Consider the following 18,451-nt stretch of genomic DNA (forward strand, 5'->3'; position numbering starts at 1 on the left):
TTTGTTCCTGTGTAATTATTCATTAATTATGGAACGGTATTCTAAAGTGTTTCCCTGTTTTGTAGTTTGTGTGAGTAGTGTGTTCACATGGAGAATTCCAAAAAGAAAAAGTGCACTTTAAATAACCGGAGGATGCACTAACTGGAGCATTGGGCACTTCATGCGCTCAACTGTGGCAGCTTTAAAATAACCTTATACAATTCATACACTACATGGTTGAGTACATTGTGCATAAGGACTTTGTACAATATGTAATTTTGGACAGAACTTGAGTTTTCGCCTGACCTTTGTAACAGTGTAAAAAAATACATGTTATTTGTTGCAAAGGAAGACAAAATCAGGTGATGTGTCTTATTTATTGATGTTGACATCATCATCTTCATCATAAAGCAGCTTGATTCACTGATCTCATACCGAGTTTAATCGCGGAATAAAAATGTGTTGTGTCGTTTTACATTTTTCACTGTGATCGTACGTCATGAGATCCAACAGTGTTGTGGCCATCAGATAATCTGAAGGATTTTTAAACACATTGTGCACCAAATAAATAAATAAATAAAAACTGTAATTTAGATACACACAAATCAACAATCAGCATATGAAACTCAACAATGATGGTAATCAACAAAATATTCAGATAAACAGATTAACTCTGGACACCACAAAACAAGCAACTAAAAAGACAGCAACACAAGCAACAAAACCCCAGAAAATACTTAGTTCAGTTGCATAATTTATTTAATGCATCATCCATATGATCATACATTACATGCCAAATATGATCAGTGAAACAGGCCACAATGATAATTATGTCGCCATCAATATGTGGCCAAAATCACCTGGTCAAATTCTCTCTTGGCTTTTTTTGCCATAACAAATGCACCTTACAAACACTCAGTTACAACAGCCAGAGAAAAACTAACATTAAAAAGTCAAGGGCCAAGAGCCTGACTAAAGCAAACACTGATCACCATAAAGGTGTCAGGGGAACACTCTGCGGAAACGGTAAGTAAACTCAGTAGAAAGGGGTAAGTTGCACCACACACGCATTACATTGCAGATGAATGGAATGATGATACAGGTAATCTCAGAAGGAACCGGAAGATAATGAACCCACGAGCTGGAGATCTCAGGAGTAGAAGATAGTAGATAAACACGGAGGTAAGTATCCACAGATAAGTAGCAGAAGAGTGTTCTCAGTCGAGAAAATAAGAAGACTCAGCGAGGGTTCTCTGAGTGTTGGTGTGACGGTGCGATTCAGCGGTGGTCAGCAAGACCCAAACCAATTGCTGCTTTCAAAGCATCTAAGAGTGTCAGTGCGGTTTGAATGTGCACAGTAGGCTACACTACATTCCCTGCTTGTGCGCCACGGCCATCCCTGAGTGCTTCAGCACTATAAACAGAGAGTTTATTTCCCTAAAAGAGCTTCACAGAGTGTGACACTGCATCCTTTTCAGGATGTCATTCCACCCGTGCGTTTCTGGGTGCGGTCGTTCCCTGGCGTCAGCTGATGGTTACAATCGTTGCATCACGTGTTTGGGCATTCAGAATAGTGGATAACTCCTGTTCTCACTGCGGGAACATGACTATCGCTGTGCTAAGGTCGAGACTCGATTACCTCAAGGGATGTGCAGTCCCCTCGCCTATGCCCCGATCTAGTGCCTATTCTGGTCCCCCCTGGTACTTCGGCGCTTAGCCAGAGTGACCTGAGGATCACCATGAGGGCTTCCCTGCTGAGCAAAACTCTGTGGGCCCCTCACACCTCTGCAACACCGCAAGCCGTGGAGCTTCCGTTGGAGCACACTGGTCCTTCTCATGGATGACCAGCCATTTCCTTCGGGGCTCCCGCTGACGATCAGATGTCGATCGCAGCACTGGAGGGGGAGCTTTAGTCTTCTGGGGTTGAAGACTCGGCTGCGTTGCCTCCTTCTGGGAGAGTGGTGTTGCCCGAGACTGACCCAGAGTTGACGGCTATGTTATCCCGGGCTGCTGAGAGGGTCAGGCTCACGTGGAACCCTCCATAGTGACCCAAACCTTCTAGGCTGGATGATTGGTTTCTTGGGGTGGCTCAGCATCCCGCCCCGGTGCCTTTCTTCCCGGAGGTACATGAAGAAGTCACTAGAAGATGGACGGCACCTTTTTTTTGCCCGAAGTCGCTCTTGTGGCTCTTCCCTCCTCACCACCCTTGATGGCGGAGCAGCTAAGGGGTACGTGGAGATCCCTCTGGTGAAGCGGGCCATCACAATGCAATTGTGTCCGGCGTCCGCTGCCTCCTGGCGCAGTAATCTACGTCTCCCATTCATGGCCAGCAAGTTCTTGTCCGCTCTTACGGACAAGGCTTACAGAGCTTGTGGACAGGTTGCTTCTGCCCTCCATGCCATGTCTCTTCTGCAGGTCCATTAGGCCCAGGCGCTCATGGACATGCACAAGGGTGGTTCCGACCCTGCAAGATCCTGAAGGAGTTCTGTGGCAGACATCGGTCTACTACCTACTATTTTTCTTAAAAAATGATTCAGAAATCATAAAAGTGGTTAATTGTATTAAAGAGTTTTTCTCAGTATCAGGCCTTAAAATGAATATAAATAAATCAGTGCTGTTTCCACTTAAAGCATGTAATTTAACAGAATTACATGGTATTCCTGTTAAACATACAGTTACATATATTTAGGAGTTATGATACATAAAGATGAAAATGAAGGCAGTGTGATCAATTGCAAGCCTACAAGATTTAATATCTGGCTTTAAAGAGATTTATCCCTGAATGGTAGGGTTTAACTATCCAAAGCAGAAGGGATATAAGATCTGTTTATGTCTTTAGCTTTATGCCATCTAATGTGTACAAAGAATTTTATGGAGGAATAGATATTATTATTTGGACATTTTATGTAAACAAAACAATAAAGGTAGATTATCTATTTATTACATCTACTTTGATGTACATTTGTCACAGTCACGTGGTGTCGGCGCTGTCTCAAGTCGGACACAATTTCTAACCGGCATGCACTGCTTCAAGTCAGCCGCCGATCTGTCTGTGCAGCGCTGCATGAAGTCCAACAAGCTTGTGATGTCCAGCTCCACCTCTCTGGACGTCTAATGGGGTGGAGGGATAGGGTTGTGGGTGTGGTTGGATATTGTAGCTCCACCCATTCGGCCCACATTACATTCGCTCCTCCTTGTTGGACGTAAGCTCTACCCATTTGTTCTGCAGTGAGCAGCCTCTCTTAAAATCACAGATAGGAACAACATTCAAGTGGAACCAGGCACACGTATCGGCTTACAAATTATACCAGTTACCAGTGGTAAACAATTTTTTTTAATGATTATTTTTTAATTATAATAAGTTTACTGTGACATAAAATGTACTATATGTGTGCCGAATTGACCTTCCATTTAAAAGAGTAAGTTTATCTGTCAGTGTAGGATAAATGTGAACATATCAACACATCATGTTCTGTAGAGAGTTTCTGATAAATAACTATACATCAAACTCAAAACTTTACTAGAATAAAAAACAAACCTGCCAAACTTGTATTATGCACTATATAATATAACACATTATTATGCACATAGGCATACATTAAATAATACCAGTGCTTATTAACAGTTTGTAACACCATTTGTTTTTAAATAGTAAGTCAGACCAGACGTTTTGGAGGAAGCGTCTGCGAGTATCACAGTAACACAGGTGGTTATTTAGATAGATTGACCAGAGAGACTTTAACCAGCAGTATACAGGCTGTCTTAGCCAAATTACATCATCAGTTCTCAGCTATTTATTTCAATGGAGCCTCTTGATCCTTTGCATTCATTTTCCCCCTTCATTCCAAAATAAAGGACCGCAAAACCCTAATTTACTCATCGAGGTCAAGCTCATGAATCTTTGTCTATATCCTCAGTCTCATCACTGTAATTCTCAGGGTTTTATTGGTAGGCAGTTACCGGTTTAAAAGCTCTCTGCCTTAAAGGATCCCGGATGATCCGAGTTCTGGCTCCTGGTCGGACGGGGGCCAGCGCTTCTCAAACTTGCTGAAGAACAGCGGGTCGGTGAAGGGCCCTCCGTACACGATACTCTGCATCAGGTAAACCAGGACCACCACCAGGCCGGAGATCAGGAAGAAGGGAATGAAGGGACGGAGATGCGTCCACACAACTCCCACTCCATAACCAAGACCTCCATGGTCACGGTAGTGCGTGGTCTTGCGAGACGTCGATGACGCTGGCATGGACGAAGCGTTGTTGTCTGAGTCCATGTAATTGGAGGATTCTTGATCGAAGGAATCCATGGCCAAATTATATCGATGATTGAGTGTTCCCAATCCTCGCAGGAAATCCAAATGACTAATGATTAAAGCATCCAAAAAAGGCAGATTTTCGGCTTGCCAGCATATCCTGATTGCATGATCCTTTGAGTCTTGAGGTGATCAATCGATATTGCCAGATGAACACAAAACACTCCAGAACTTTTACCTCAGAACTGAGTGACTCTCTCTGTGTGTGTTTGCGTGCTCTGAAAGAGCCGGCGTCTGCTGGGACCTCATCAGGTCACCAGCACTTTCATACCAGAGAAATACGATACTCTGAGAGAGATACTCGGAGTGCAAACGATATATATAGCACCAAATGACTGGAACATGTGGACGAAACAGAGACACTGAGTCATTTAATTCACTGTGTCAACAGCCCTAAATTCATCAGGGTTCAGCAGCACATGCACCGTGTGTAATCATTATCCTCTCTTCATTCATTACCTTCCTCTCGCTCACTCCAGCCTAAACGCACATCGAGTAGCTTTCCTGCTTCAGCGTGGAGCCGTCGCGGCGGATGGGTTTCATGTTCTAAAGCCATCAAGACAAAAACTGCTGACAGAGTTTGGCGGGACTTCAGCTGACCGAGAGATTAAACAGTCTGTTCTTTAGGGTTATTGTGGACGATTAGATGAATTAGACTCGTTCGACCTTTCCGAATCAGTTCACACATGCCACATATTATTTACTGGTTTCATTCCAACTTTATCTCAATTCCAGCAGCCATTTTCAAAAATGGCTTTTTCGTCAGCACCTGACCAATTAATACTAGCACTTACCTTTTCTAATCTATACTATTCTATTTGTTTTGTTTTTCTGATTTTAAAACAAACCTTGCGTTAGACTAACTGAGACGTGTTACAGCACTACTGTTGCCCTCTTGCTGGTCTGACTGCTTCTGTGGTTCTCCTCATTTGTAAAAATTACAAAATTAATAACTAGGCCTTAAAAAGAGGTCAACAAAAAATAACTGAATATAGGCTCAAATACATAAACTCATAACACAAGGTTAACTGAACAAAAACTGACCTGCCACAAAGACACAAAAGGGAGCTTATATAACAGCTTGACAAAACCAAATAACATAGAAGGGGTAAACAAACTAACACATGAAAACTCAAGAGCTAACTAAGGACAAAATCCCCCCCGGCACATGGTGAGACATGGTATGGCCTAATGAGCTGGCTCCCGGATATAGGTCTCCTCAGCCCTTAGCCACTCCTTTCGCCCAAACAGGAAGGGACCGCCCCAATAGTCCAGGTAACTCAACACAAAGAAACATGTGATTAGTGCACTCCCTGTAAATCAATGTAAAGGTAAAGCAAAATAAACTAAATCAAAAAACTGTTGTGTTCATTATTTAGACATCATAGTTTAGATGACTGTAAATGATAAGTGCAACAAACTAAAGAGGTGAAATAATAAAACTGTAATCAAATGTTTAAAACTGAGGTGATGTTACCCTGTGTGGTCGTAGCCATCACACTATCATTATTCTATACTCTATATTCTATAGACTATACTCACTAGTACTACATTTCCCATAATTCACTGCCCGGACTCATCATCCCTGATTATCACATTCACCTGTGTCTCATTATATTGTTTAGTTCACCCCATATAAGCCTGGTTCACCTTATCATTCCCTGTGAAGTCTTGTACGTTTCCACTGCATTTCCTTTGTTGTTGTTGTTGTTCCTGGTTCCTGATCTTTGCCCGTGTCCTGGTTTTCCTGTTTTCTGCCTCACCCTCTGGATTTGTCTGTTTGTTGGATTGCCTGCCTGTGTATGACCTTTGCCTGGATTTTGACTACGACTCTGTATAACCCTTTAAATAAAACTGCATTTGGATCCTTAACCTTCGTGTCTCGGAGCAGTACGTAACAAAGAGAGAGGAAGGAAAAAATCTGACTGAGGGACAAGCCTATAGACAAATCCTTGCAAATTTAGCCTTAATGCACTCAAACTATTAAACATCAAATAAATTTAGATCCGCTCTTTAAAACTAGCATGAAATCTTTAACATTTCACTTAAAGGTTTGCCTATAAAAATCAACCTTATACACAAAATTTGATTAAAATGCAAAATAAATATGTTTATTTTGTTAATAACGACAGTGAATTTAACAAAGCAGAGTTATTATTTTAAGGAAGAATAATCGTGGATGATGTCTGTTCAGTTCCAGCAGGTCCGGTGACTGATGCTGTAATTGTAGCCGAGTGATAGTCAGGTCTATATATGTGTAAGTGTCTTATACAAGAACATGGAAAGATGCTTTAGAAGCACATAGTTTTATTATTGTGATGTACTTTATTAAAGTAGTTTATTAAAAAAATTAAGTGTGGAGAACTTCAAGCTTGTGTTGCCTACTCTCTTAAACTAGTTTACTTCACTTAAAGAAATGTTGGAAACCGACTGCATGTAGTTTTTTAAGCCTCTTTTTTAAGCTTAAAATGAAAGATTAAATTCATGTTGAGAATAATAGTATTTAGGAAGTATATTAAGTGAAATTGTTTAGTAGTTAATTTACTCAGGAAGAGTTATCTTTCTTTACTCTTAGCTGATTGCTTATTTAACTTCAATTTTCCCTTTAAGTTTACTCTGCAAAAATAAGGCAATCGGTTTCCAATCTTTTTTTAAGTAAACTGAACTTGTTATAATGTACAGTGTTTACCATAAAAACATAAAACGTCATATTTCTGACATGAGTTAGAAGGCGGAAGTCAAACGAAATAAAATGTACATTTTTAAAACAGCCCAAAACAGTAAAATCCATGGGTTCAAAATGAAACCCATACAAACCCAAAACATTTAAACAGAGAATAACACACTGATCATCCACATTAGACACTATTCATTCTCAAAAGCAGATTACGACAACAATAAATTATGCTTAGGCTCTCTTTTCTTTTTTCATTCATTCATTAATTCACTGAGTTTCTCATCCACAACATCTATAACATTTTCACTGGGATCTGTCTCTTGTTCTGTCTTCATGCCAGAATCTGATGTGTTTTCCTCTGTCTCCTCGTTTTGTCGACTCTCATCCCCCTCTCCGTCTCCTTTTTCGTTGGCTTCAGAAACCCCTCGATCTTCTCCTGTGTTTGTGTCCTTCTCCGTGCTCTCTTTCTCCCTCCTCTCCTTCTCTATCTTTGAGAGGTGATGGCAGAGAGCCTGCACATAGGTGAAAACACACAGCGGGTCTGGCTTGTTGCCCATTAGTAACATATCCGACACTTCCAGAAGGGGGCAGCAGTCAGCAAGAGATCTGCAGATATGAGAGAGAGACAGAGTTGTGCATTTACAGACTGTCAGATGTTTGACATCCACATATGAAAACAAAAATGCACATAAAGTCACTCTTTCTTCCTCACACACTAATGCGTCTTTGTGTAATAGCGCTTGCATATGTCTGTCCCACACTGTGAACACTACTTACTCTGCTGTACTGAAGGCCAGAGTGAAGTTCTTCTCTCGTTCACTGGCTTTGAGGGAGGAGAAGTCAAAAGCAGAGGGAAAGAAGCGATGGACGAGAGCACAGAAAGCCAGGCCGTCACTCCAAGAGGAAGAGAAGTTTTCTATGCAGACACCCTTTGAGATATGATATAGCAGACATTGTATTATTGAAACGGCCATTTTCTGGAAAGCTGCTTTGAAACATCTGTATGGTGAAAAGCGCTATGCACATAAACTTGAACTGAAATTGAACAGCACAAGAGAAATACACAATGTCATTGATTATGAAAATAACCCGATCTTACCGGATAATGAAGCTATTTCATTGATTTCGTATGAAATTGTACGATGTGAATCACACAAAAACATGTGATGTTTTAGAAAGAAAAGGTCCATCTCTAAAAATAACCATCACTGTAGACTAAGCGAATTGTACGACAAATAGTTGTAAATGTAAAATTGTTAGGGATTTCCATTAGATTGTGTTGAAATGATGGTGGATCCCAAACAAGTGTCTGAACATGTAAAGTAATTTGAGCGAGATATGACGACCTCACCAGAAGTACAGTGTTGGACTGTACTGTTGTTTAACAATATGCCAATTGTTCAGCTAATGAAACATCTAAGCAAAAACTGAAAGTTGTGAGTTGTGAAAATTACAAGTGGTCCAGGACCTGGCTATAAGATCTATAGGGTGGATCTATACTTAGAGATATTTTAAATAGTTAAATCTAAATATTAAATCTAAATCTAAATCTAAATGTTAAATCTAAATGTTTCGGGTGAAACTAAATATTTAACTAATATGCAAATTTAGATTTGATAAATGATAAACATTTAGATTCAACATTTAGATTTAGATTTAACATTTAGATTTCGATTTAATATTTCGATTTAACATTTAGATTTCGATTTAATATTTCGATTTAACATTTAGATTTAGATTTAGCATTTAGATTTAACATTTAACATTTAGGTGTAACATTAAATATTTAGATTTAACTATTTAAAATATCTCTAAGTTGACAAATATTGTTGTAAATGTGCTAAAAAGTGACCATCAAAAATCCATACCAGTTTTTTAAACATTGTTTGAAGCTAAATGTGACAAAATGTTGCTGTTATTTTCAGTGTGAGCCGCTTGACAAACGGCGCCACTTATGGTTTCTTTATATGACAGACTGGTTTTAAGAGTGAATGTTTACAAAGTTTCTTGTTTCTGAATACGTTTGAGCTTTAGCTTACCTCATATTTCTGTGTTTTGTTCCTGCACCAATTGAGAATTTTCTGTTTGATTGATGCTCCACCTGCCATGCCTATAGATGTCCGTTGAACTTTAAAGTTTCTGACACCCGGAGTCCTACAACAAGCCAACATATACTATTCAGATTAAAGACAGAGAGATATACTGAACAACACTGAGCTGACTTCAGCTGAACAATGACTTCTTTCTAGAGCTGCTTTACAACCGAACTGAACTCTGTTTGCATCATTGATTCGGTTATGTTCCTGTTTATCCCTATAAAGCTGCTTTGAAACAATCTGTATTGTATAACGTGTTATAAAAATAAAGGTGACTGACTGACTTACTGAACAAATGCACCTGTTCAACAAACCCAATTCATTGCTAATAATGGAAGTTTCCTTTCGAGGGAACATCGACACCGCGTCATGCTGTTGACGCAAATGTGAACGGCTTCAGTGTGAGCCAGTGTCTGAGTCACGTGTAGAACACGCCAAGCTATCGGCTTATGACGAAGTCAAGTGACGTGCGCAATCACATCTATAAATAACACCTGCGCAAGAGCATCACCAGCTTGTCTTCAGAAGCGGTTTGTCTGTCACCCTCAGTGTATATTTGTTGTCTATTTTAGAACAGGAGTGAAAAAAAGTCTAAGTTTAGGAGATGTGATTTGCCGTGCCCCCACTTTATCACTGGACATGAGCTATGTGTTCTCGGTCTCGGAGCACAGCACACTCGATCAGCTTTTGAGGGAGCTGATTGCCCGAAATGTGAGCGTTTCACAGTGAGGAAGCTTCACTCCGCCTCGTCCTCTTTGACGATGAAGGGAATTTTATATCTGCACCTCGTGGTTCTGGTCCCTCGTATTGGGGCTCGGAGATGGAGCTTTTAGAGGAGCATGAGACGTGTGCTGCCCTTTCTCTCGCTTTATCTACAGACTCCAAGGGTCCCGTTCAGGAGTTGGAAGCTCACTCTGGGATTTCTTCCGCTCTGGACAAGGATCTGCTCTCAGGGGGGTCTAGTTTCAAGGAACTAGACATTGAGGATGATACGAATCGAGTGTGACCAGCGGGCAGTTACCATCTTCCTCTTAGACATACTGTATGAGGAGCTTCTAGAGGTCGTCACTCGTGTGATGGTTAAACACCAATTGGCCCAGCCACCCAAACGTAAGCTTCCTTTCTTTTTTCCCCGCTCTCCCCAGTGAGATCTTAAAGTCATGAAAAGCCACTTATTTCTCCCGTGTTCATAACCCAATGACGTTGGATTATTCGACTATTGTTCGGCTTAATGAACATGGGTATAAGTCGATGCCTTGGGTGGAAGAGAAGCTTGTGAGTTGTCTCCTGCATCAACTACATCACTAAAGAGGCCAGCCTTGCCCTCAAACCCTGTAGAATTACATCCATTAAAACGTACCAAGCCAAGGCACTCAAGAGTTTAAATAAATGTATATAAAAAGCCTTTACAAGCCTATAGCAAACACAATGTCCTGTAGAACTACACCTTCGTTAGTGGGCCAGGCTTAAGCCCAATTTATACTTCTGCGTCGAACTCCTGCTGTAGCTACGTCGTAGGCTGTGTGTAGCGCGCTTACCCTTCGGCGTACCCTGACGCGCACCTCTCCAAAAATGTAACAACATGTCAATTCTACACGGACGCGATTGGTCTGCTAAGACTCCTCCCTCGGGTTTCACATGCTCCCTCTGCATGTGTAATTGCGCGTCAACACGGACAACGACGCAGAAGTATATATGCAAACCAACGCGTAGCCTACAGCGGAGAGGCTCCGGCGTAGGTCCGACGCAGAAGTATAAATCAGCCTTTATGAGGCAGCTGGTCAGGCTGGTGGGGCTCTGCACACCATGGCCTTGTTACTGGTTACCAGGCTGACCTGCTCAGAGAACTGGACACCGGCGAGGGCCTAGGCCTCGAGGCAGTTAAAGAACTCCAAAAGGCATCTCTCCGTGCCATTAAGCAGACGGCCCATGCTATCGGACGATCTATGGCTGCATCTGTGGTTCAACCTCTCGGGAATTAAGGACAAAGTAAGATCTTTTCTGCTGGACGCCCCGGTCTCGCTGTCTGGCCTGTTAGACAACGCTGTCAGTATAGTCGTTGAAAGGTTTCAGGCGGCGAAGAAACAATCTGAGGTGTTCCGGCAATTTTGCAGTCCCAGCCTGCAGTGGGCAGACCTGACCTCACGACTGTCATAGCAGCAAAGCGTGTAGAGAAGAAGAAGAGAGTGGTTCCTATACATCTAAAAGCAACTTCTCTCCCTCATTCCCTTCCAGGAACTGTTCAGCCACCCCTGCCACTTCCGGTGATTACGGGAGTACCGGTTGCTGGGTTTCTGCCCCGACTCACAACCTGTACTACAGTGCTTGTGCAACTTTCCACAGCCTGTGTGCAGGAGTCCTCTCAGTGTGGCAACATAGGTTTTGTCATGCCCATTTGCCTCAACACCATGTCGCGGTGTTGATGTTCCCTCTTAACCTATAACCTATATAACCTGGTTCCCTGAGAATGGAAACGAGGCACCGCGTCACGTTGCCATACTTCAATTATGCCTGCGCGGTTTCTTCAGACAATTTGCCGATCTCGCACAGATATTATTATGACCGCCGCTAGCGTAGCTAGCCGGTCATATAGGGATTGTCAAAGTTTTTTTTTTTTTTTTTTTTTGTCACCTTACTGAATTTTTCGTCAACGATACCAGGGACACCGAAGCACCGGGGAACATGAAATTTGGTGGGCATGTAGCCCCACTAGACTTCTAAGGGGGTGGTAGTGGCGCAATGGATAAGACACATGCCTTTGGTGTGAGAGACCCGGGTTCGAATCCACTGTGAGACACCAATGTGTCCCTGAGCAAGACACTTAACCCCTAGTTGCTCCAGAGGCGTGCGACCTCTGACATATATAGCAATTGTAAGTCGCTTTGGATAGAAGCGTCAGCTAAATGAATAAATGTAAATGTAAATGTAAGGAAAAATTTCGTTTGGTCCCCGGGGGCCACTCCCCCCCCGCGCTGGGCCCCCCCAAACCCCCAAAAATTCAGTTTTTCCTAAATAACTACCTGAACCGTGGCACAGAGGATGAAGAAATTTTTATGGTATGTTGGTCTACTAGACTTTTACGGAAAAATTTCGTTTGGTCCCTGGGGGCCACTTCCCCCCCCGCGCTGGGGCCCCCTTAAATTTTTCGTCAACGATACCAGGGACACCGAAACACCGGGGAACATGAAATTTGGTGGGCATGTAGCCCCACTAGACTTCTAAGGAAAAATTTCGTTTGGTCCCCGGGGGCCACTCCCCCCCCGCGCTGGGCCCCCCCAAACCCCAAAAAATGCAGTTTTTCCTAAATAACTACCTGAACCGTGGCACCGAGGATGAAGAAATTTTTATGGTATGTTGGTCTACTAGACTTTTACGGAAAAATTTCGTTTGGTCCGCGGGGGCCACTTCCCCCCCCGCGCTGGGGCCCCCGTAAATTTTTCGTCAACGATACCAGGGACACTGAAACACCGGGGAACATGAAATTTGGTGGGCATGTAGCCCCACTAGACTTCTAAGGAAAAATTTCGTTTGGTCCTCGGGGGCCACTCCCCCCCCGCGCTGGGCCCCCCCAAACCCAAAAAAATTCAGTTTTTCCTAAATAACTACCTGAACCGTGGCACCGAGGATGAAGAAATTTTTGTGGTATGTTGGTCTACTAGACTTTTACGGAAAAATTTCATTTGGTCCCCGGGGGCCACTTCCCCCCCCAGCGCTGGGGCCCCCGTAAATTTTTCGTCAACCATACCAGGGACACCGAAACACCAGGGAACATGAAATTTGGTGGGCATGTAGACCCACTAGACTTCTAAGGAAAAATTTCGTTTGGTCCCCGGGGGCCACTCCCCCCCCGCGCTGGGCCCCCCCAAACCCAAAAAAATGCCGTTTTTCCTAAATAACTACCTGAACCGTGGCACCGAGGATGAAGACATTTTTATGGTATGTTACGGAAAAATTTCGTTTGGTCCCCGGGGCCACTTCCCCCCCCAGCGCTGGGGCCCCCGTAAATTTTTCGTCAACCATACCAGGGACACCGAAACACCAGGGAACATGAAATTTGGTGGGCATGTAGCCCCACTAGACTTCTACGGAAAAATTTCGTTTGGTCCCCGGGGGCCACTCCCCCCCCGCGCTGGGCCCCCCCAAACCCAAAAAAATGCAGTTTTTCCTAAATAAATACCTGAACCGTGGCACCGAGGATGAAGACATTTTTATGGTATGTTCGTCTACTAGACTTTTACGGAAAAATTTCGTTTGGTCCCCGGGGGCCACTCCCCCCTCCCCGCGCTGGGGCCCCCGTAAATTTTTCGTCAACGATACCAGGGACACCGAAGCACCGGGGAACATGAAATTTGGTGGGCATGTAGCCCCATTACACTTCTACGGAAAAATTTTGTTTGGTCCCCGGGGGCCACTCCCCCCCCGCGCTGGGCCCCCCCAAACCCCAAAAAATGCAGTTTTTCCTAAATAACTACCTGAACCGTGGCACCGAGGATTAAGAAATTTTTATGGCACATCAACCTAGCCCATAATCACTCATTTGTGATTTGCGCCCCTCCCATAAAAAATGAAAATGCAATATTATTCTGCTTTAATCGCCCCTATCTTCAGTGGAGATGTTCAGAACTGCACCATATTTCATGTGTATGATTAACTTGACAACCTCTGGGGGTATCCTCTGCTAAGTTTTGTAGAATTTCATCCATGGGGGGGTATAAAATAAATTCATTTATGTGCACATTTAGTGACTGTACACTCATCGGCCTGTAGATGGTGCTGTTGAGCGAAGGGTTGCTGGTTTAGGATGATACTGTCACACACACACATGCAGGAATACAAACAAACGCAAGCATGCACACACACTGACATCCACACGCACAGACACACACCCATACACACACATACAAATCCACATGCACAGACACACACACACACAAACACACACGCGCACACATGTACGCACACATACATACACGCACAGACACACACACACACACACACAGACACACACATACACAAATACACACACATACACACACACACACACACACACACACACACACACACACACACACACACACACAGACAGACATGCACATACTATTACTTTTTTTAGGTATATACATAAACACGCAATACAGCCAAATTACTCCACGTCATTTATTTTTGTGGAAAGCCAGTGCAGGCCTGAGCGGCGGTCATATTTTGTACCGCGATGCGGTACATCTAGTTTATAGATGTGATAGCACTCGTCGTTGCGTCACCTGACTTCGTCATAAGCCAATAGCTTGGCATGTCCTTCACATGACTCAGACTCTGGCTCACGCTGAAGGCGTTCCCATTTGCGTCAACAGCATGATGAGGCGTCTCGTTTACATTCTCATGGAACCGGGTTATATACAGAACCCTGAGACATTTACACACAATAAATATAACTATTGTGTGGGTGATCAAAACTTTTAGGCACATGGTATTTGTGACTGAGGACTATATGAGGTTTATCAGAATGATAATAAGGAGGATGATAATAAGATGACTCACTGGTCCTTCTGAAACTTGGCCATGGCGTCTCTTCTGGTCGAGGGTCGAGCAGATCGCGAACAGATGGAGGATTTTGTGCTTTTTCTTCCTAGATTTTCTGGTTTGATTTTGACATCATCTTTAGTCTCTTTTTTCTCTTTTGTATCTCGTTCATCTTCCTTCGTTTTAGTTTTGCCTTCAGTTTCTTTTGCCCTCTTCTCCTCTTCTTTGTGCTTTTCCTCAAGTTGTCCTTCTTTATCACAGGAATCCTTATCTTCCTCATGAGGGACATTATTGCTCTCCTTTCCTTCTTCTTCTGCCTCACTTTCTTTCTTTTTATTTACCTCTGTGTCTTTTTCTTGTTCTCCTGCTTTATGTTGTGTGATGTCCGTCTCTTTATTCTCCTTCTCCTCCACTGTGTTGACATGCTCTGTGACTCCGCCCTCGTGCTCACATGCCTCCCTCTCATTGGCTCCATCTCCTGTGTTTTCCTGGTTTTCTGTGTTGTCCTCATTAGCTCCGCCCTCTGTTGTCTCAGTCCCGCCTCCTGGCTCTGAGTCAGCTTCAACACACTGAATAACACCAAAGCACAAAATTACCACTCAGTGCATCTCTACTGTGTGTACACCAACCAATTCTATCATGTGAAAATTAATTGCATTTATGTTTTATATCTGAGAACCCCAAACACAAGTAATGCAACATTTATCAAGGTGAGTGTGAGAATTTGTGTACGTTTGGAAGTCTAAAAGTGTACAACCTTAACCTGAACCTAACTATTAAATCCTATCCCTTAACCATAAGTTTAATAGGAAAAACCTATAAAAGTGCACCTACTTCTAATTCTAATCTAACAGTAATCAAGTTACACTGAAGCATGTCATTCAGGTCTCTCCATAGAATCTAAACCCTCCTCAATGTGATTCAACTGGCAGAAAGAAGCTTTTACCGGTGATTATTGAATGGATTACTGTTTAGAAATCCTACATAATTAATTTATGCGCGGTTTGTAAATTGTTAGCCTACTAGCAACATATACAGCATATATTATAGCATAATTGCGTAATTATTAACTATTCTATGCTGTTTTGTAGTAGTGCAAGTTTATTTATTTCATCTATCCTCTTGTGAAGATCTGTAATGTGTGTGTGTGTGTGTGTGTGTGTGTGTGTGTGTGTGTGTGTGTGTGCGTAAGTCTGAGTGAGTGTGTGCGTAAGTCTGAGGGAGTGTGTGCATGTGTGTGCCTGCATGTGTGTGTGTGTGTGTGTGTGTGTGTGTGTGTGTGTGTGTTTCATAATGAAGACAGACTTTACGCCAGTTCAATTCACTGTTCACACACACACACACACACACACACACACACACACACACACACACACACACACACACACACACACATACCTGCATATTTAAAGTTATATTATGAAAAAAGACCTTAAAATAACATTTTGTATGTCATTTTTGTTTCTTCAAAATGACCAGAAACACTAGTCCCCTCTTGGCCAGTGTAGAGCGATAGTCCCGTTAGTAATATAGACGTGTGTGTGTGTGTGTGTGTGTGTGTGTGTGTGTGTGTGTGTTTAGCTTAGCTGTGCCAGGTGTCACATGAGGTCATGACTCACCAGTTGTATAAAGAGCATTCCACTGAATGAGCAGGTGTGTGTGTGGTGTGTGGTGTGGGGTGTGGGGTGGGGGTGGGGGTGGGGGTGGGGGTGTGGGGTGGCTGGGGGGTGGTCAGCATGAGTAAATGTGTTCATATCGTATTACAACATGATAATAATTACATAATATTGCCATTAATAATCATCTGTGGAAACACTGAACATACACCCTCAGACTGCGAGAGAGAGCCTGTGTGTGTGTGTGTGTGTGTGTGTGTGTGTGTGTGTGTGTGTGTGTGTGTGTGTGTGTGTGTGACACACTGTATTGTGAGTTTGTATGCATTTGATTGTAACTTTGTTCTGTGCAGACTCTGACTTTATGGGTTTAATGTTTGGGGTCCCAGAGAAAAATGTATTGTAGTACATCCAAAATAACCTCTTATTATCCTTCAAATTTGTTTAATATGTTTCACTGAATTATTCCAAATTCATTTGACAGATATTATATAAGTTTTAACCCTTTGTTGCATATTCCAGAAATCTGCTTGACCTGCTCTCTTGTTTCTGTTTGTGGCCAGTTTGACCCCAGCGCAACACATTACACAAATATAGTAAAAGAAATAAAAATGAACCATATAAACACCTGGAATGTATCTGTACCAAGCTAACAAAAATATATTCTAAGAAAGTTTTGTTAACGTTCCCATGAAGTTATGAAAATGTTATTTCTGAATGTTCTCAGAATGTTCAAACATATCCAGTTTATTAAATATTAAATGCTTTTTTTCTTGGTTTTGCAAACATTAAGGGAACATACTTTTTTTTGTATTAATCTTAAAACATTATGGGAACGTTACTTTTGAACGTTCAAACTAAAACATTTCAGGTAAAAACATGAATGATGTACAGATGATGTTTTTGAGCTAATGATTTGAGGACATTATTAAAGACCAGATAACTTTGAATGAATGTTGTATTAACATTACTGGAAGAATGTTTCTTCATAACTTTGAGAGAACCTCGTGCCAGAACGTAAGCTAAAGTTTTGAGAATGTCCGGGGTATAGTCACATCTTTGCTTGTGAAAATTCATTGCATTTATCAATGTTTATATCTGGAGTCTCTGACAACCCAAACTGAATTAGCATACCGTATTATCTGTGTGATGTTAAAAGGGCGTTGGGGTCTCAGGGTTAGGACACGAGGGTTACCGTGAGCAGACAGAGAGAGAGAATACACACTGAGAGAGAGAAACACATGTTACCTGCTCCTTCATTACCTCTGTCTCGCTGGTCACGGCGATATCCTCTGAATCCTCCATTCGTCCAGAGTCTTCAGTTCAAGCCAGTCAAACTACAGGAATCGCTGAACTGACACACAACACTGTCTTCCCCCTCCTTCACCTCTCTGTCTTTCTTCTGATTTTCTTGGTCTCCTCCCTTCATCTTTTCCCTCTCTCCCCCCTCCTCTCTCTCTCCTTCTGTCTCTATCTGACCTTTTAAACAACTCGCGCTCCAGAAATAGTGTAACACTGGCTCGAACAGAACCACTGAGCAGCTGTTAGTGCTGGTGAGGAATACACAACATTACACACACACACACACACACACACACACACACACACACACACACACTCACACACACAGTAGGAATAAACAGTACTGACACACATCCAAGATTCTGAATGGTCTAAAACTTTGATGACAGAAATAGTCTTTGAAGATATAAATGTCTTTTAAGAGATTCTGCGAGTTGGATGTGAACTGGCTTGCCCTCTCTCAACCTTACTGGCTTACACTCCTACTATTTTGTGTATGCATACACACCACTCTTAGGGATTTTATGTGAGTGTGAGCCTAATAGGAGTGTGGAACTGAGTGTTTTGTCCTTTATCTCCTCGTTCACTTTGTCCACTTCTGTATCACCGCAGACTGCAGTTCATTATGGCAGTGGACCAGTGCAGCTCCTCTTATCCTGCAGAGGAGCATCTCTTCCCTCAACACAGAGCAGATGCTTTTAAATATAGCCTGCTATCTTTGCTCTCATTCACTCGCCACCCATGATTATCTGTTCTCTCCATTCCTCTGTGCGCTCCTCTCTGCCTCAGCTCAAGCCACTTCATGTGCAGAGGTATATAGAAACATGTCAATCTTTAATTTGAAGGCAAAGGTTAATATCTACGGAGCCCCTCAAAAGAAATGGTGCTGGAGGAAATATGAGATGGGAAAAAAAAATTATTTGTCAATGCTTTTACGTTCCCTCATAAAGAATG

The 18,451-nt window shown here is 42.5% G+C and overlaps 1 protein-coding gene across 2 annotated transcripts; it reads right to left on the minus strand.

The window, feature by feature from the left end:
* Positions 1-6,384: 6,384 nt before the first annotated feature.
* smtnl1 (smoothelin-like 1) lies at positions 6,385-17,702 on the minus strand. Of its 2 annotated transcripts, none has more exons than XM_082177662.1 (5): positions 17,459-17,702; positions 14,601-15,151; positions 9,006-9,120; positions 7,744-7,895; positions 6,385-7,572 (listed from the first exon to the last, which is right to left on the minus strand). In XM_082177662.1, the coding sequence occupies exons 1-5, from the start codon at positions 17,498-17,500 to the stop codon at positions 7,218-7,220; spliced, it is 1,215 nt and encodes a 404-aa protein (XP_082033788.1). In that variant the 5' UTR covers positions 17,501-17,702; the 3' UTR covers positions 6,385-7,217. The 2 variants fall into 2 exon arrangements, with proteins under 2 accessions (XP_082033788.1, XP_082033787.1); XM_082177661.1 differs by having other exon boundaries at positions 17,444-17,702.
* Between the last annotated feature and the right edge of the window lie 749 nt (positions 17,703-18,451).

Source organism: Leuciscus leuciscus (assembly GCF_965113295.1).
Source record: "Leuciscus leuciscus genome assembly, chromosome: 8".
Taxonomy (NCBI): domain Eukaryota; kingdom Metazoa; phylum Chordata; class Actinopteri; order Cypriniformes; family Leuciscidae; genus Leuciscus; species Leuciscus leuciscus.

Excerpts from the sequence above, each read along its gene's own strand:
- smtnl1 (XM_082177661.1), bottom strand. The coding sequence starts at position 17,500 with ATGGAGGATTCAGAGGATATCGCCGTGACCAGCGAGACAGAGGTAATG. Across the intron at positions 9,121-14,600 it reads GCCAAGTTTCAGAAGGACCA|GACTCCGGGTGTCAGAAACT; the intron begins GTGAGTCATCTT and ends GGCTTGTTGTAG. Across the intron at positions 7,896-9,005 it reads ACAAAACACAGAAATATGAG|GGTGTCTGCATAGAAAACTT; the intron begins GTAAGCTAAAGC and ends CATATCTCAAAG.